The sequence below is a fragment of the Synchiropus splendidus genome, chromosome 1, assembly GCF_027744825.2.
Source record: "Synchiropus splendidus isolate RoL2022-P1 chromosome 1, RoL_Sspl_1.0, whole genome shotgun sequence".
NCBI lineage: Eukaryota > Metazoa > Chordata > Actinopteri > Syngnathiformes > Callionymidae > Synchiropus > Synchiropus splendidus.
In genome coordinates this window covers 8258326-8278275 of record NC_071334.1, presented here as the reverse complement: position 1 = coordinate 8278275, position 19950 = coordinate 8258326, and the positions used below count along the sequence as shown (strand labels likewise).

At 43.4% G+C, this 19950-nt stretch overlaps 3 protein-coding genes across 3 annotated transcripts; all 3 read left to right on the top strand.

Moving 5' to 3' along the window:
• Positions 1–247: 247 nt before the first annotated feature.
• On the top strand, positions 248–1531 carry smim7 (small integral membrane protein 7). Its single transcript, XM_053853360.1, has 5 exons — positions 248–328; positions 504–545; positions 621–673; positions 736–826; positions 1096–1531. The coding sequence occupies exons 1-5, from the start codon at positions 303–305 to the stop codon at positions 1109–1111; spliced, it is 228 nt and encodes a 75-aa protein (XP_053709335.1). The 5' UTR covers positions 248–302; the 3' UTR covers positions 1112–1531.
• A 454-nt stretch (positions 1532–1985) lies between these two features.
• Positions 1986–8063, top strand: LOC128752268 (mediator of RNA polymerase II transcription subunit 26-like). Its single transcript, XM_053853326.1, has 3 exons — positions 1986–2471; positions 5849–5923; positions 5988–8063. The coding sequence occupies exons 1-3, from the start codon at positions 2400–2402 to the stop codon at positions 7188–7190; spliced, it is 1350 nt and encodes a 449-aa protein (XP_053709301.1). The 5' UTR covers positions 1986–2399; the 3' UTR covers positions 7191–8063.
• A 1075-nt stretch (positions 8064–9138) lies between these two features.
• On the top strand, positions 9139–19527 carry slc35e1 (solute carrier family 35 member E1). Its single transcript, XM_053853339.1, has 6 exons — positions 9139–9503; positions 11342–11412; positions 14618–14755; positions 15497–15622; positions 15687–15932; positions 16988–19527. The coding sequence occupies exons 1-6, from the start codon at positions 9176–9178 to the stop codon at positions 17213–17215; spliced, it is 1137 nt and encodes a 378-aa protein (XP_053709314.1). The 5' UTR covers positions 9139–9175; the 3' UTR covers positions 17216–19527.
• The last annotated feature ends 423 nt before the right edge of the window (positions 19528–19950 follow it).

Below are 19950 nucleotides of genomic sequence, written 5' to 3'. Positions count from 1 at the left end.
ATCGAAACAAGGCTGGGTCAACTCCCCTACGCCACCACACCCTCCAAGTCTTGAACATCCCCCAAGTATATTGCTTCGTATATATGTTACGCACTACATGCCTAAGCATAAATAAACTATAAATGGATAATATTTTTCAGTAATGGATGTAGATAAACCGAATGTTTAAGTCATGCGTTCGCTGTTGTGGCCCTGTCAAACAAAACTCAGGGCTAAAACGTCCATGTTACATGCTGCAATCCCATTGGTCACACATTTTGTTGCGTTTACGAACACGGAAGTTTCTTTGTGATGTGGACAAGATGATCGGGGATCTGCTAATATTCGGGTAATTCTCAATCTTGGTCAAATATTTTGCCGTCGAATACGTATATGTTGAACACTGAAAGTCAACTGTCTTGGTTTTATATTGCGTTGCTATTGATACAACAGACAGACCAGCTAGCGAGCTAAAATGCTAACGCCAGCGTAAACGAAAACAAACCATACATTTCTGTTTTCAGGACGCTTCTGATGAACGCAGGAGCCGTGTTGAATTTTAAGCTGTAAGTATTGTGATCGTGATTTATCCGCATGGTTATCTTTCGGAAAACAATAAACCTGTTTGTCCTGTGACGCAGTAAAAGAAAGGAGTCCCAAGCATTCGGAGACGACACCAGAGCACCGACCACAGGTGAGCGGTTATCAGGAGGAGCCGCTCGCAGCCAGCAACATGTTCCTCGTGTGTGTTTTCAGGTGACAACATCAGAGAGTTCTTGCTGAGCCTGAGATACTTCAGAATCTTCATTGCACTGTGGAACATCTTCATCATGTTCTGCATGGTTCTGTGAGTATCGTTCATCATGCTCCTAAATTTAATAAGTGTCATATGTGGCAACACAAGTTCATGGATTAAGAACACCATTCACAGCCGACCTGAGCTTCTCGATCGAATTTATAATGTTAATTTAGGAAAAGAAAAGTACATTTGAAGAGCAAACTGTCTTGGATTCAAATATTTCTAGTGTTATCGTATTTCCTATTATTGTCTCATGTGTAACAAGTACGCAAACAGAAACAAAACAGTTTAGTAAAATCATTTTTTTCTCTTCACAGATTGTTTGGATCATGATCCAAGATGGCTGACTCTCAAGTGGACCCTGTTCTTTCGGCTTGTTTTAACATAAACAATGTCTGTTTTATCCAACAACCCACTCAGTTGTACAAAAGGTGTAAAATACTGTATTTATTGCTTCATACATGCTTGTAAGAGCAACTCGAGGAGGTGGTTTGATGCACACTTATCAGTTTTTTTGTGAGGACTTTTACCTTAATCTCTGCCTTTTCCTGTCTTTAAGTATCTAAATGAACAGCTCCATCATTTCCCCCCATCAGTCAACAATACATATGTTTAGTTATACAGGTCTAGCACCAAGTTAATCTTTAAATTAGAGGTGTTTTTAGGAAATGTCTGAAAAGTGTGCTCAAATGTGTCACATTACTCTGTCCATTTTAACTGAACCGTTGATCAGATAAAAGGTGACTAAACCTCCATCTTTGCTTGATCAATGCTTTACATTTAATAAACTGCTGAAGAGTGGCATGTTTTGGCTGCATAAAGGTGCTTGGCATATTGCTCCAAGTTAGTCTGAAGATGGCCATTTTAATTGAATTATTTATATACACATTATTGACTGCTAAAACATGTGCAAGCTGGACCTCAGTATAAAACTTCTCTTACAGTAACATATCTGAAAGTAACTTTCCTCTTTGTCTCTGACAGTAGTCCGCTTTGTGTGCTGTACTGAGTTGTTTCCTTACTCGAGCATCGGTAGGTTTATTTGGTTAAATGTTTAAAAAAAAATAAAATAAATATATATATATATATATATAAAGTTTATATATTGTAATTTTAAAGACGTTTCCTCAAGAGACCGACTTGATACCGTGTTGACAGAAATTCCGAATGATAAAAGCAGAATTTAAGAATTAAATAATAGAATAAATGTTCTTTCAATGGTAAAAAAAATATATATATATATATATATATATATATATATATATATATACAGTGCTTTGTTTTAATGTTGGTCTGTTGGTGAATTAATTCAATTTGAGCATTAGCGAAACACTTCGAATCGACGCCGCTTTGTTATGTAACAGTCTCCCATCATGCATTTCGCGCTCAGCGTATATAACAATGAGGAAGTCCTCACTTGGACAGTTGGGCCGAGAAGGAGCTGGGAGCGGTGTGGAATCTAACCGCTGCGGTTGTTTGCTTTTTGTTTAAACCGCAAACAAATGCAGAGGAAGTGCCATGAAGTTGTGCACCTGTGAGGGGCTTCCGTTGGTGGGGTTCTTCATGTCGCCCCTTGTTCGGTAGCTGTAGTCGGCGTGAGCTCCGGCGACCCTGCGCGGACATGACAGCGACCACTTCCAGCCCCCAGGGGATGAGAGACCGGCTGCTGCAGGCCATCGACGGCCAGAGCAACGTAAGTACTCGCTCGTTCACGTAGAACCCGCCACATACTCGAGGGACGAGCTGCAAAAACCGTTGGAGTGGGGGTTGCTATGGACGCTCGGGAAAGTGAGCTGGTGGGTTTGCTTCCTGGTAGTAGCGACGGTCAGCCATGATAGATTCCCGAGTGAAAACAACTGGATCGTCAGCGAAATATAACTCCTATCTACACGTAAAAATGTCGGACATGTGTGAAGTCGACTTATGACGACACGCGGTGACGTAGCAGAACGGCTCAAGAAGGGCTCCTTTGTTAAGTCGCCTCACTTGAGTTGTGACGTTTCTGTTCATAGCCACCGAACAGACTGCGAATTCCCACAGCGAGTCTTGTCCTCAAGTGAACTCCTGCTGTCTCTGGGTACACAGGGGCGGGAACAATGGAGAACACGAGTGTGTTTGTCTATTATTACTGGTATTTCTTTTTTTTTTAAAAATAAATGAATGTAAAGCAAAAAAATGAACTGTGATAGCTGCAGAATTTCACTCCTCCAACATATGACTGTAAGCTGTGGTCTGCGGCCTTCCAAATAACAATAATGCTGGTTTTAAAATAATAAATGTTGTGTTGAAGGGGCTTGTTTCTTCTTAACCCCTGTGATGGCAAATTATTAACACTGGCACTGATAAGATTATTATCATCCAACAAATGCACAATAGTCACTCTTAGCGCTCGAGTAAATATGCAGTTATTACATACTTATACGGTGGAAAAAAGTCTAAAGTGAAAAATGATAATGATCATGGTAAAGACTACCAGCTGTAATATTTCACCAAAAATGTCTAGCTGTCTTTAACTTTGCTGGATGTATTAAACACAACTTTGACAAGGTGTTTTCTCTGTGCATGATTTTTTTTTTACTTCCAAGTCATTCAAATGTAAGTTTGCTTCCTGTTTGCTTATTTCACAGCAATTCATAAACATTGCAGTTTTTTTCCAAATAAAAAACAGTAATGGAAATCAAGTCATTGTATGTGAATTCCTTTATTATTAAAGGTGAGATGAGATGCAAATGTGAAATGGTGTGGAGGGAGGTTGACTGACTGCTACTCTGGTTTAGTTTAGTCTGTTTTGGTTAGTGGAAACCCACAATAAGCCCTGATAGTAGCTCCACAGATCCAGTGAGCCATGGTCACAGTTTGACCTGACAAATAAATAACCTCAGATGTACCAGCTACGTAGATAGACAAAGCCCTCGCCGGGCAGAGAAGATGTAGTTGAGCCGCCGCCTCTTCCTGATGCAGTGGAGGATGGACAGCCCTCAAAGAAATGACTAGTGATCTAAATGATCACCTTTTGGATAAAAAAAAAAAACACGGTCTGGGCAAAGTGTGAACGTATCTGTGGTACCCACCTGACCAGCAACTGGAATAGCTTAACAACGCATGATGTTCTCCTACTTTCTCTTATGATATGAGGAGCACAGTCTTGATTCTTATGAACAATTTCATTTCCCTCATATTGTTCTTTGTAGCTCTTGCAAAAGGAGGTCACCACTGTGAACCCAAAACCCAAATATACAGTGCGTCACTGGACACAGTGATTTGCTGGAAACATGAACATTGGTCTTAAGTGTTTCAGTACTAAATGACTCACAGATGAACTGGCCTGAGAGCTTAAGTGTCACCATACATTTGCGTCGCGCTTTTATGACCACCACATGCATATTCACACGAGAGCACTGCAACAGTGTCGACCCTCCAATTATTGGGTGTCGCTCTCACGCTTTTTAAAAAATTTTTTTAAGCATTTTGTCGACCAAGGTTTGTTACTGGACAATGTTTTGGTGCAGAAAAGCGACAGAATTCATTCGCTGGTGCAGTTTCCACAACATGAGTCGAACCAGGTCGTGACTCGCTGCCCTGTGTGACACGTCACCTGTAGTCGGGGCCTGTCTGTGGTCAGTGCCACAGATTTTTCAGCGGACAATCCCAATCATTCAGGGAACGACAATGTTCGCAGACAAAACAATGGAAACTGTTCTATGAAAAGACAGCTGAGTTTAGGGGTGCACCGACTTGTTGATGTCAATTTTGGCCAAGACAGATTTATTTTATTTTTATTCGGGGCAGCACTAACAAGGCCATGTTTTGCTTTTACAAATAAAGGAGGCAGGATTAGAGCTAGACAAACTTGAAATGTACGATTTGCAGGACAAGCACCTGCAACTGCAATATTACGCTTGATAACATTTCTGTGTTTTCACCAGACTGATGACACTCACTTTTCACGCCCAGACAAACTTGGAGTGGCCCACTATTATACATTTAGAACAGTGGGTAAAACTGATGGCCGTCTAGTAAAACACAAAAACGTTATAGAATAAATTACTTTTAACCTGAGCCTGACACGATAACACATTTTGCTGGTCAAATGAATTTCATTTATTGACCCTTAAATCATTGTTGACAAAATGTATTTTAACGAATTCATCTTCAAAAATCTTGATAAAAATAAACTACAATTTAAAAAAAGTGCGTTCACTTTTTTATTTCCTATTGCCACCACATGACAACAGATTCGACCAACTATCTCATCCACGTTGTTGTACTCACCTCACTCGATACATTTGAAGCCAAAGTATTTGCACTTTCCTTTATTTCTGCAACATTGTCATGCGTTTTCTCTTTAGTCTCACTACTTACTGTCTCAAACACTCTGCTTTCATCACTAGACAACTGCCGCGGACATGAGCAACAAGAAGGTGCAGTCTGTTCATTCCTATTCAAGATCAATGCAGAGTGAATGCTCCTGTCAGGGGGCCAAGACAGTAGGAAATCAAATGAGGATTGTTCGATGACTTGACTTATTGTTTGATGTGAGAAGCCTACTTGATCCTTCTGATCTTGAAATGTAAGTAGTTGTGAGAAGTTATTAGATGAATGTTTATTGTCATTGGGTCTGTAAAAAGATTGGTGGTGGGCTTGGACACAGCACCAACAGTCCAGTGAGAAAATGGACAAACAAATCATTAGCAATGACCCGTTTGATGTGTGTTAAACGTATATAAATATATATTTGCAAAGTCATGCAGGTGAAGTTTAATCACTCCTATATTTGTATTTATGATTTCTGTAGCATTTGTATGAAGAGTAAAAAGTGTATGTTTGGGGAGGGGCCGTCCAAAAATTCAAATTCTGCTGTGTGGCGCTGTCAGCGCTCCAGGTGGAGGCGACGCTCTGCTGCTCTCTGAAGCTTCTCTTCTGAAACACAGATTTGCATCAGACTCATCTCGGTTTGTTATTTTAGGACTTGAACCAGTGTTTTGTAGCCTGGCAGGTGCACTTGTGAGAGTTCAGTCAAATTTATCTCTGGCTTGTTTGAAAAAAACCCAAAATCTCTGTTTCTTGCAGATCTGCAACACGGTGATGGTGGTGGAAGTTTTCTCTCTGCTGGAGAAGTACCCGATCACCAGGGAGGTTCTGGAGGTATGTTCAGAGGAGGGTCTTCATCCTTGAATGTCAAGCTAAACCGTCTCCTCTTCCCCTGAAGGAAACACGCCTTGGCAAACTGGTGAACGACGTCCGAAAGAAAACCAAGAATCCGGATGTTGCCAAGAGAGCTAAGAAGCTGCTGCTCACCTGGCAGAAGTTCATTGAGCCAGAGCGAGGAGATGCCGACGCCAATGGCCTCTCTGCTCCACCTCCAGTCAGCAAAGTGGGTTCAGAGTTGAAGGACCGGAGCGACTTCAACAACTGCTACTCGGCTGTTGGAAAGAATCACAGCAACAGGAACCAATGTGAGTCACCACCGACCAAGAAAAGCAATAAGTATCTGAGCGGTAAAGACAACCGCTCAGAGGTAAGAGCGACCTGGAATCATGGTTCAGACGTGGAGAGGCAAAGTAAAATCCCTGTGAATGAAAATGGCATCATACCTCATCCAAGTGCCCATGAGCAAACTGCTCCAGTGGACGTGAGCTCCAGGACACACTGCAGGCCGCCAAGTCCTCGACAGCCCCCGGCTGGTCCCGACACACCCAGTCTTGGACCCCCCTTTTTGTCACTTCACGACTCAAGCTTCGACAACAAAGATCCCAGTTTATCTCTTCACGTGGTCTACAGCAACGGGACTAGAGGAAGGAAAAGCAAACGGAAAAAGAAAGACAAGGCTGCGGAGTTCGACCCCGACGGGAAACGATGCGACTCCAAAAGCCTGAAGTTTAAAGACCGCGGGCTGAAGTTCAACCCTGTCACGGGACAGATCAAACCCTTGTTCCACAAGAGCCCCTCACTGGCCGAGGAGCCCAGACAGGATCCCACCCTTCAGACTCAGACCACAGAACATCCAACCCCCGGCACACACGCGTCTTATGACCCCCTCAAGCAGACGGTCTATAAAGACCTGTCACATAATGATATCATCCAGTCGTACTTCCGGCAGCAAAGCAGCTTGCTGAGCTCCGGGAGCCGAGCGGCAGAGCTGCCAATAACAGAGGCCTTGAATACTCACCCAAGTGCCAGTGTCGGCGAGCGACACGAGCTCGTGTCAGAGCCTCCTGCCAGCGACTTCCCTGGCCTCAGTAGAGAGGTGAGCCGCCAGGACACCGACAGACTACACACTCAGCGCTGGTCTGGGGTCAACGGTTGCCAAGACAATAAAGGAAATTGGTACGACTGGACACAATGCATCTCTCTAGATCTGCACGGCGACAAGAGTCAGTTGAACATCCTGCCGTACGTCTGCCTGGATTGAGAAGAGGGACGCTGCTATGGTGCTGTGGACAGTGAGAATCTGAAGCAATAACTGGTTCAACAGGACCTGATGTCAATCTAGTTGGGCCGCGTGGGATTTCAAAGACCTCCTTGCACCTTAATCCTTAACTCGACTGAAACGGTGTTAGCCTTTCCAATGCTTTGTCTGGGTTGGAATCCTTGCGACTCCCCCCCAGGTGATTTAACATTTACATACAGTGTATTACAAAAGGATCTGCAACGAGTTAGTGACTTATAATAGGAACTGCCCGGACAAGATACGTGTTGCTTACGTGGAGTAAATATAAAGGCTCCTTCATGACTTGTCTGTTGCTCACGTCATCCAACAGTGTCTACTACTCAATACTGTCTTTATTATCCATTCTATTTTCATGTGGTTTGAACGGGTAGAAACCTCCACACTCCTTGCTTTCGGTATCCATTACGACTTTCCCCGCCATTGTTTGCAGACTATTTGTATACTGGAGTATTGTGGAAGGAAGGAGTGACGCTGACAATTTCGGCAATATTATTTATTTAAGTGAGCGTGAAGGGTTATTACTGCTGTCTGACAATGAAAGGAAGTCCAGGCATGTTTGCTGAGTCGCCGTGAGATTTAGCCTCGAACAAGAATGGCAAGTATTCAGACGGGTCTGCTGTGTCATGGAGATCCTGTCTTCTGGTTGTTGGAAACAGAAGGGTCACATTTCTGCTTGTATCTGAAGTTACTTGAATCTGACATGTACGATGTCACACATCTGAAACTGTTTTGTATTTAATATATTTGTAAATGTTATTTAAAAAAACAAACAAAGGAGCAGTTTGTCTACTTTTGCATCTTTGTACTAAAATAAACTGAAACTTGAGTTCGACATGCTGGATTTAATACTTGATATCATTCCTGTTGCTGTTTGCCTTCTGGAAACCAGAGCTTTCCTTTCAGTGGAGTAGCACGGTGTCTGTGAGGACCAGCCTTTTGTGATTGACTTCAAAGGCTGAAGAGAACCAGGCATTTGCTGACAAATAAAAATGATGTAAATGTGATTGTGTCGTGTGGTGTCTTTGTTCAGGGACGGTCCATTGACTTCATACATTACAGAAACATTGGCATTAAGACTACTGACCATCTTGTGCCTAAGAGTATTTATACTCCCAGCAAGTACAGACTGAAGTGGTGAAATGTCCTTCTACATACTGAACCTAACACTGAAACTCACTTTTAGTGGTTCTTCTTCATCTATGGAGACAGGAGAGCTGGACTCAGTTGTCCTGCTTTTGGTGCAGCTCAGTCTAGGAACATGCAAAGGTCCACTGTGCTGTTACCACACAGACGTTGACGGCACTGTATTGATGATTATGAAGGTATGTCATCATCAAAGAGCGGCATATTTTCCAAGCCACACTCTCACATGGTTCACCTTTTGGTAGAGATAAATGTTTCATGTGACATCGAGTCTCAATATCCCTGAATATATAAGTTTATAGCTGAACTTCAACACGAACAAGCATATACAGCACTGCAAATCAACTGAAGAATGAAGGCGTGATGGCAGTACAAATACTGAGGAGCACAGTTCAGAGGTCATATCTACTGTACGTCTATGCTTCTGAATGAGCAGCTTGTTTTTATGAAGAGAAGACCACAGTAGTGTACTACTGCTGAGGGTTTTAAACCGGCTCTGCCATCTCCACTTCACTCTTCAATTGAGTTCCATTGTTTATTATGGAATTGTTGGTTGTTGGTCTGATATCCGGGAAGAAAGAACATAAATCCTAGAAAAAAAAGCGTGTTGACACAAGAAATACTGACAGTGACTATATAAAATACATTATATGTCATTTCAATTGAGCATCCGGTTGACGCTCATATATTGAAGGATTACACCGGAAGCGCAGTTCACAGACTCGCCCGCTTAACGATCCCTCCTCCTCCCCCTCGTACAGCAGTAGACACGCCGCCGGTGACTCGTCACTCCACGGTGGAAGATGGCTGCGGCGGAGCGGACCCAGGTCAGGGAAGGGTTCCGGATATTCGTCCTCTGCGTCTTCTGGTACACGGTCAGCTCAGGAGGCAACGTCGTCAACAAAATCATCCTCAACAATTTCCCCTACCCGGTGACCGTTTCGCTGTTCCACATCATATCTATAGTCGTGTTCCTGCCGCCGCTGTTGCGAGCATGGGGAGTCCCCAAAACAGAACTGCCCAGCAGGTACTTCCGCTGGTACATCTTACCGCTCGCTTTTGGAAAATACTTTGCATCTGTGTCGGCGCACTTCAGCATATGGAAAGTACCGGTTTCGTATGCACACACGGGTGAGTCGATGCTCTTTCTCTCCGACTTGACTAGGCCACCTGGAGCGAGTCAGCCCGGGTCCGTGGATGATGATGTGTCGAACAGCTGATGTTAGCTCGGCGTGCTAACGCTGCTCGACTCAGAGGCGTTTAAATGGCAGGCAGGCCACAGCATATCCGATATGACTGCACGCTTGTCTCCAGCACGGTCTTTCTCAACTGCCTAACCAACACCACCGACGCTAACTAACGCGTCGCTTTATTTTTTTATTCATTTTTAACGTTGCCGCTGCTAGCTCTTCCTGAGGGGAGGGTAGTGCTGCATTCACGGACCCGCAAAGTTCCCAGTTATTACTGTTAAATACAGGCGAAGTAGCGTGTCTGTACCAATATAACCCCCAGCAATCGAGAAAATATTCCCAAACAAATCGTGTATATCATAAGGCAGACGGGATTATTTGACACTGTCTTTGCATTACCGCCGTTGAAATATTCCAAGTCTTACCTTTCTTCTAACTGTACTAGCAATTAAAAGACAGCTTTCTAAATAATGTCTTCTATTCATATCAAGTTTTTAAACCACTTAAAATATGTGTTTAGTATATATCTCTTTATTGGTTTTTGTTGACGCCTAACTTTGAAGTTGTTCCAGGTGCGTACAGAAATGAATACAGTCGTGTATGACAGCATGTTTTTAGCAGATGGACATGATATGCATGTTTTTATGTACTTGGCAGATAAAATTCCTTAATTTCTACTTTTGCTCTAAGTAGTCATGTTCCAAAAAAGTAATCAGAATCCAGCTGAATTACCTTTAGAGCACAATGAAATACTGATCGTTCACTGTTATTGGTTAGACAGTACAGTACTTCAGTGGAAGTTCCTTTCGAAGTAGAACCTTGACAGAAAACACAGCTAACGTGTGTTAATATTCATCCAAAAATCTGACAGGCTCGTGGATGCGTATAGGATGGGCTTCTGTGACTCACCTTGAAAAACCAAACCTTGTCACTGACTATAAATTCTAACACAAGCCCTTTCAAACATGAAGAGACTTCCACAGGAACATCGTAATTATTTTAGGCGTTGTGTATCATTTGAATTTCTTGAATGAAAGTGCTTTATAAATAAACTGTCAGTTCTGTCCTTACAAGTTTATCTTCAGAAGAGGCGATTCAAGTACTATATTTTGTAAATCTGGCTTTAAGGGTACAGGTAGTGTTATGCTCCCGACCGCCCTGAGACCAGAGCACGCAGAGACACTCGCATTTCTTACTGCAAAAGACACGGTAGTCACTTTTTCATAAAAAACCCAAGAACTAAAATATTTTCTTTGGAACGAACTAGTAGTTTGTTCTCTATTCAGTCTGGTGTCTGTCTTGGCCTTGATCTCCATGTGCTCTGGTCTTGGCGCTAGGTAAAAGGCAACCAAATTTAAGAGAAAAAGCTGTCAATAAATGAGTTGACTGTCCTTGAATCCTGTGTTTATGTTTGTTGTCTTCCCAAACAAAAAGGTGAACTCCTCCATTGAGTTGTCTGACCCCCAGATTTAGCTTTTTATGAGCTTGTTCTTTCAAGAAAACCTGACTGGTCATTTGACCCCACTGATGTGGCGAATGTTTTCCAATACAAAGGTTCTCACTATAAAGCAATTGACATAAGGAGTCACACACAGAGGGAATATCAGTCTCACTATCAGAGAGCAAATGACAGAACTGGTCATGCACAGGACTCACGAGATAAGACACGTGACCCTGTTAAGGCGTCAATACAAATGTCACCGAGGTGTTGCGCAGCAGCTTAATCATTGATGCTTTTCAGGAACTGGATCTGTCTTAACAATGTCTCTCTCTTCACAGTCAAGGCGACGATGCCAATATGGGTGGTGCTTCTGTCCAGAATTATCATGAGGGAGAAGCAAACGACCAAAGTGAGTAGTGTCAAAACAGCACCTGACGTTGTGTGGTTGTCTTGATGCGTGTGTGTGACTCTGCACTGGTGATGTGGCAGAGTTTACAATCTCCGGTTACACTCACCTGAAGAGACTTTTGTTCCTACTGTGGGTGGAACTGCGCCTGAGAATGACTGCCACTTGAGTCAGCAATAAAGTAGCTGTTAGATTGGATGGCTTCAGCACTTGATGGCGGAATGTGGACTGAAAAATGAGCTTGCATTCCCACGGCCAGAAGCCCAGAATGTGGAGGAAACGTCTTTTCACAAGGTGTCCACACAGAGCTGTACATGGGTGCTGTGCTGTTGAATCTGGTTATAGTTGCTGTACTTATACACATTTTGAAGGAGTAACAATAATAAAAAAAAGAACTGGACAAAAACAATTACAGAGGCTACTCGTCCCAAAGTTTTTTTTCCAGTATATACGTGCCCTTCTTGTTGTTGAGGCTAAAACGCTGCAAGTAACTGTCCCGTCCTGCCCTTTAATAGGCATATTTGGAACGCACCATAAAGGACTCGGTACGTCTTGCATTAGTCGCCGACAGCTTCATGTGTCAACAAGTTGCGGCATCATTGCCCCCTTTTACCGCACATGCTAGCAAACTCTGCATTAAGAGCTGAAGTGACTGAGGCTACAGGACTGTTGTGAAGTATGGGAACATTTCACCTAGGACATGTCAAGCACTTTACCAAAGTTATCCTCCAAAACTCACTCTGTACCAGGGTTCATTGCAGGTAACGTAACGTTTTTTTCAGACTAGGATGTGTTCGTCAGCCCGTACACATGATGTGCCTACTGTTTAACAAATCATTATCAAAAGTAGTTGTGAGTTGCCGTTACATGGAGCAAACCTGAAATAAGTTAAGCTGGTTTGACTGTGTCAGCAGTTTAAGTAAATGTTGGAGTCTTCCCCTCACCGTAGCTTTGCTAAAGAGTGACAGAAACTAAAATGAGAACCCCAGACCGTGTGGAGAAGCTATGATGAATGGACGCAAATATTTGCCCATTAAATATTTCTGAACCTTAATTAGTTATAAGCATGAATTGACAATATAATTGTGTAAATATTTTTAATTTAATCAGCAGAGGAGAGAAACTGCCCTCCTGCATATCTGGGGTTTCAAACTCGTCCATGCAAGGGGCCCAAATGTTAAATACAGTCCAAGCCACGGGCAGGTAAATTAAATTAAATGTATAACTAGTTGTCCTTTTGATACGAGTCTGAAGTAGAATGTCATGTCAGTTCTTGCTAAATGCCTCCCTGCGTTGAGTATTTAAATACAGACGTGTCCTCCCTCACCACTGACCTCCTAACACTAGGTTTCATTGAACTGTGTTGTCCTCATAGGACACAGTATCCACAAGCCTCTGAAAGAAATATGGGATAAGCATATGTTTTTTTTAAATGTATTAAAGACATCTGGCGGGTTGGACTCTATCCTCAGGCCTTGAGTTTGACACGTGCGATGTAGCTACAAATGGTGAACTTGGTTACACGGATTGTTGTGAACTAATGAGGAAGTGAGGCTTTGGATGCGAGTGACTTTAACTACAAGTGTGTAATTACAAGACCTTGTGTTGCGACAAGCTATTGCTCCACGTGGCGTTTGTCACACAGGTTCCATCAAACAGAGCCGGTGTGCTGGTACTACTCTGAGCTAACAACAACCCTAGTTTTCATTATGGCTTGCTTTGGTTTGCCGTGTTGTTTTTACTTGTGTAATGAACAATGAGCAATGAACAGCACTTCAGTTCAATTTTATCGCTAAATCTTTAGCATTGGTTTAAAGATGGGGGAACTTTGTGCCGCGGCCAGTTGACTGTTTACATGGCAATATAAATATAGTGTAAGTAAATAGACAAGACTAGTCCTTCCCAGATTTTGAAGTGATGAACTTTGTTCTCATTCATCATCGTAACGTCCACCTCTATCTCCTGATAAAAGAGGTAAAATGGGAACTTTTCCCATGGCGCACCTGTCCGTCTCTCAGGGCACACCGCTTGAAAGACAGTGATCTACAGAGTATGCATCGCTGTGCAGCTTTCCAAGGACATTCAGCCAACACGAAGCAGTTTGAAGTTCCCGACAGCGTTTGACAAATACTGCGAGATCAATGGAGCATGCAGTGTAGTACTTATTACTGGTTTCTCCACCCCAGCAGCTCCTATGGTGCTCTGCCTTCAGGTGTCTTCAAACAGAAGGCAGAGCACCGTACCGTCTTCTGTCCTTAAATGCAAAGCCTTATGTGGCCGGTGGTCGTCCTACGCTGTCTGGTACATCCACAGTAGTGAGCCAACAAAACCATACAAATGCAAATATTCAACCATATTGTCATCTTAATGTTGAATTTATAAGCTTAGAATCTTAGTTCAAGGTCCGATCTGGCATGTAGCATCGGCTCGACATGTTTGCTTTGGCGTTGACATCTGAGTGTGTGGTTCGATTTTTGTGACGCCTTAGAGAGCAGCTGATCCTGTTTGAGAAGAACTAGTCAGACAAGAACCCAGGATTAACATGATATTCCTCACTACCAATGCTATTCGTCTCCTTTCTGATGGTATTTACATGCCACCCAGAAAGCTTTGCTCTTATTTTATGCAACTATGATAGAAACCTTTTCTGTGTCTCTGTGTTTTTATAAGACATGAATGTTGTTTAAAACTGGGGAGACCAGACTGTTGAGGAAAGAGCCACAGTGTGATGGACAGATTAAGTCACTCTACTTCCTGTACTTGAATCTCGTTCATGGTTTGTGGACCTTCATGTCCGAAGACATCATTCCTTTGTTTCAAGAACTTGTTGTGTCATTGTGTCTCTGGCACAGCTTCAGCAGCCATGCGTTCACTCCGTCCTCCTGGTGTGATAAACAGCAGGCCACGATCTCCTCTTCTGATCCGTTTGATCTTCTTCCTTCACAAAAACAGTCAAAGATAAAAGCAAGTGTTTAACAAACTGGAGGTTTTCTTGGCTAGGTGCTAAAGTGATCATCTTCAAAACAAAACATCACAGAAACAGTCAATCTTCTTGAGGACATATGTGTTCCAGTGTGCTCTCATCGGAAGCATCTGTCTGCATCCTGTTGTGGATTATTGCCTCTGACCTTGGGAAGAAGTGGCAGCGTTTGTTGAGACTGGGATATTGTGTTACCCTTGCTTCAAGGTACCATTCGCTTCCCTGCAGGTGTACATGTCTTTGATCCCCATCATTGGTGGCGTGCTGCTAGCCACCGTCACCGAACTGTCCTTTGATGTTTCGGGTCTCATCAGTGCTCTGGCAGCAACGCTGTGCTTCTCCCTGCAGAACATCTTCTCTAAAAAGGTAAGTTCCGGCAAGGGTGCCACAGTCGTCCAACCAACTGGAAGCTGGTCTGTGAACCTGAATATACTCTCATTTGAGTGGCAGTTGCACCTCATAACGCGTATCGCTGACCCATCTGGCCACGCTGCGTTCTCTTTATCTATAACAGACCTGGGCAAAGTGCGGCCCGGAGGCCATATGCGGCCCCATGCCTGTGTTTTTGCGGCCCTCATGAGGTCAGACTAAAACTATACAACTTATAAGTCGTCATTTTTGTCACTTTTTTTATCCTGTTTCTCTTGTTCTCTTTTTTTCATCTTTTCCTTTGTCATTTTAGTATTTTCCTTAAATAAGAAAATTCAAAATATATTTTGCAATAAATTGCCTTTTCATCTTTGATGTTTGGTCCATAGTTTTATGATGATTTCGATTCAAATAAAATGGATGTAAAATGAATTTTTATAGGTTTCCTGCCATATTTACACTTCTTAATATCCTTGCTTACCATTTCGCCCTTGTTACTTAAGATTTTTTTCCGTCACATTGGCCCCAGACAACAGTTACTATTCGTAATGTGGCCCTTTAGGAAATTTACCTGCCCACCTCTGATCTACAAGGTTTCTACCACATTATCTGGCCTGGAATAAAGAGCAGCAAATGCATAAACAATACAGCAAACTGAGCTCTGCAGACTGCCCTGCGTCTGCTCCTCACTGACGTCCTCTGGTCACATGATCACTCTTTGATCTTCCACTCCTCAAGGTTTTGCGGGACACGCGGATCCATCACCTGCGCCTGCTCAACATCCTGGGCTTCAATGCGGTGATCTTCATGCTACCCACCTGGATTCTAGTGGACCTGTCTGTGTTTCTGGTGAACGATGACATGGTGAGTCGCAGTTGGAAAGGTGTGTTTTGTGGACGTGTAGCTTGATGCGTGACGTGTTGCGCAGTGGGACGTGACCGGCTGGACGAGCACCCTGATCCTCCTGCTCATCAGCGGCTTCTGCAATTTCGCCCAAAACGTCATCGCCTTCAGCATCCTCAACCTGGTCAGCCCGCTCAGCTACGCCGTCGCCAACGCCACCAAGAGAATCATGGTCATCAGCATCTCTCTGCTGATGCTGCGCAACCCGGTCACGCTCACCAACGTGATGGGAATGATGACCGCCATTGTTGGGGTTTTCCTCTACAACAAGGTGGGTTGCTTCCTCCTGTGGACGGTGTTACCGTAACAAGCTCAGTGACTCACTGCAACAGCGTGATGAAGTCGCCCGTGTGTCGTAATGACTGGAGTATTCATGCACCAGGCTTCAGTGGGAGCTGATGGCGCCTCACTTGACCATAGAAATTTACCGCTGGTCTCACACTGGTGGTGTGGTGTAGTTTTCTCGCTGTGGTTTCTCTTGCAAGAGGGATGAGGGAGCAACTACGGCGGCTTGCAAGAGAGGGTACCGTAACTAACATAGTAAGAGGGAAAATCCATTTCATTTGACTTCATGTCATTCCACATTGGCCAAATCCAAAAACACGATTCATGGCGCAGCTCTGGAGCTCATGTACTGAGAAGTTGTTGCACCGGGAGGCGGGGCTACACAGGTGAATCAGCTCCTAATGTGCGATTAAAAGTGACAAGCTAAACCTCGGGGCTCTTCTTTCAAATGTTTGAATTTTGTTATGATTTGCTCTGCCACCTTGACAAGAGCAGACCCCCTGAAAAAGGTCGCGTCACAGCCACTACAGCGTCGTATTGGAAGCATGAACGACATCTTGTGCTCCTCTTTTGGACCATCACTAATAATACTGGAGGAATATCCTGGATGTATCGCGGATGAGTTGAGGAAGGAGCTCAACAGAGATGCAGAATCAAAAACACGAGTTAAATATTTGGAGCAAACATTAGAATCAAACATGGACTTGAGTTGCGTTGTTCACTGTTTTAGTCTTTATATCCGCTATATAGCCATTAGCACAAGCTGAAAACAATGTCAAAGGTGATGCAGTTGTTCAGTCCTCAGAGGGTTTAGACACAGGACGTATGCCAGTGCCTTCCACCTGTGTAAGGAGGGGTCTGACCGTGTCACAGGAAGACATGGGTCTTTTCATTCCTCGGTCCTGTGCACGATCAGAGCTGTAAACAACTTTAGTGCTCAGGTGTTGTCACACTCACCAAAGTTTACCTCCAAATGCAGCTGACAGAAGACAAGTTGTGTTGTCATGTGAGGGGACCTTAACTCTGTTCTTCTCCTGACAGGCCAAGTATGACGCCAACAGAGAGAAGAAGCTGCTGCCCAGCAGCAAGCAGGACCTCATATCATACGACAACCCAGCGCTGGAGAAGTTCCAGTCGAACGGGTCAGTGCCTTACAGCAACAGCGTGGACCAGCAGCACAACTGGAACCACGTGCTCACCGACCACTTCCAGTACAGCCGGCAGACCTACACGACAAACTTCAGCGGGAACCACCAGTACGTGGTGTAGAGAGGACCTTCACTGGCAGAGACTTCCTCACTCCAACCATGAGAGTGAAGCGCTGCTCCTCATGCGGGAGATGGAGTTGAGTCCTTGGTGAACGGTCGGTGACGTGGCGTCTCTCACGCCCATCTGTCTCACTTTATTTATTAGAACTCGGTGGATCGGAAAATCTTCTTTACAGACGTTAACTACTGGACTGTGTGAGAGATGGAGTGTTCTGCAGTAGGTCTCAGTTTTGCTTCTGCTCTCAACCATGAATGGTCTGCGGCTCTCTGGTCGCTCACCATCAACTCAAATGCAATGCAAATCTCATGTTCCACTTCAAGAAATTGTATGTGAAAGCCTTAACACGCCTGGTTTTGGGAGGACACCTATCTGGTCCACAGACAGAGAAAGTGGTTTCACTCCTCACATGAGCTTGCAAATGTAATGATGAAAAAAGTCTTTGATTCACACCTTTACAGCTCTGCTTCACCCAGACTCCACAGACCACTGCAAATAATCCGACATGATTTCAGCATCATATTTGCTTCCAAATTTCATATGAATTGTTGAAGGAGTCCAAATGAATTTAGTCTGGTTAAAAAAACATGTTAAGAACTATTAAAGAAAAGCAAATGGTGCCTCGGGTTTCCGTTAGTTTGACTCAGATCCCATTCTGTGAAAGCAGCTGATGTTGCGTGTGGTATGAGCTGTAACTTCAAAAACTCTTTCGCTCAATGTGTTGTTAACAAACTGGTTAGTTGGTTATCTGCGTCACCAAAGCAGGACGGTTCGTGTCACACAGCAAGTTTGCACTCCATCTGAAGACCATCATCGTGAGGCTGAGCTCACGGTGTTGCTCTACAAATGCATGAAATCAGTGCTTTGGTTTGTGCATTGAATGAAAATGTTCCTTTCAGGGGAACTTGACAACAGTCGCCACACATTTGGTGGCAGGCGGATCAGTGGCGACGCCTTCTTCATCTGCACTGTTGTGATGGGTGAATCAAGGTTTTATCTTGAGATAAAAAAAAAGCAGTTGGAATATTAAGTGTTTACTTCTGATTTTGTAGAGAATTTAATATATTTTCCTTCTCATGAGCTTTTTTTAATCTCAGGTCTCGTCAAGAAATATCACATAAAAGTGCTGAAAGACTAAAGATTCTTCTCCAGTGCATGAGATTCCTGTCAAATGTTGGCGTTTCCCCGTCAGCCTCAAATGTAGTTTTTCTCCTGAATAAGCAGTTTGGTTTTTAAATACTGGGAAACTGACCTCTGATCATTGGAAACATGTTGATCAATTGAATACAGGGGTTGGGGGGACTCTGTACCTGTAAAACGTCTACACGGTCAGTGCTCATGTTTGTATTCATGTTCATGGGCAAATGGTTTTAGCTCCACAGGAACATTTTCACCACACTGCTCAAACACTTTTTTTTTAATTAAATTTGCATTTTTATTGCTCCACATGACTCCACATGAAAGCTACTGGGAAGCGAGGTCACATGATGTTGGTGAGAGGCCAGAGTGTCTCCAAACATGGATGAATGTAGTATTGCACTCTGAACCCTATTTTAGTAAAAAAAAAAATAATAAAAAAGTGACAAATAGTTGCTGCAAATATTTCAATAAAGAGCCAAAAACATCCACACGGTCCAAAAATGTAGGTTGCTGTTCTTGTTTCCATTAAGTTTTAACAACAGGAAATTGTATTGATGCTTAACAACTTTGGTTGTAACAATACAACTTAGATTTTTTCTTCAGGATTGGATCCAAACACCAGCATCGTGGCGAGCCTCCATCTCAATTGTATCCTTGAAATGGTCTAGTTCCACACTGAAGCTCTGACACACACTGCTGTCGGGACATTTGAACTGCGCTGGGTGAAAGGCGCTGTGAGATTGATGCCGAGACATTCAGGCGTGGCAGTGATGGTGCATTAATTCCTCATATCTGTCGGGTTCCTGCGTCACCATCACCACAGGTGGGGAGCCCACTGAGTGCCGGTGCACTGCAGGACCCAGGCCTTCTTTTGTTGCAGGTTTTCGCTTTGTTTTTGTACAGAACATAGTGAAGTTGTTCAGAAGCCGACTGGCTGCTGTAAATCTGTACAAAACTGCTGTGTAAATGCTTAAAAGAGAGGGGTCGGTTTGTTTGTAAAACGTGTTATTTTTGTGCGTCTTTCAACCAATTTTTACTTCATGAGGTTTATAGATTTTTATTTCCGGTGTTGGTTGTCCAGAGGTGCGGCTGGGTGCGCGGTCGTCTTCTGCTCATGTGCGGTAAATGCTATTTTTAAATGTTGGGGAGGAAAAAAATAAAAGCATTATAAATATTGAATGTTTTGGGTTTTTTTTTTATTTCTGGCCCGCACACTTTTCGAGAGGTCAAATAAACACAACAACTGCCCTCTACATGCTTTGAGTGATGTCAACACGCCGCTGCTGTTTTGACTCTGGTTGGGAGTGTGACATGGAAAATGCGGTCGAATTTGGAACCTGCTCCAGTGACTCACAAAAAATAGGGACGTTCTAGTTGTTGAACGTTTTTGTTGAACACTTTACATCCACTTTTCGTCACTCGCCGCATGCATCATGTAGCCCTCGATAACAATCATAATTTGTGTCTGCAAAAAGTTTGTTTGACAGGAAATGTAATGAGGAAGTGCAGTGTTCTGTGCAGGTTTAGAAATCAAAAGCGTCTGAGATCAATTCCGTAAAAACAAGTGAGAACAGCCTCTTTTTCTAAAAGCGGTAACT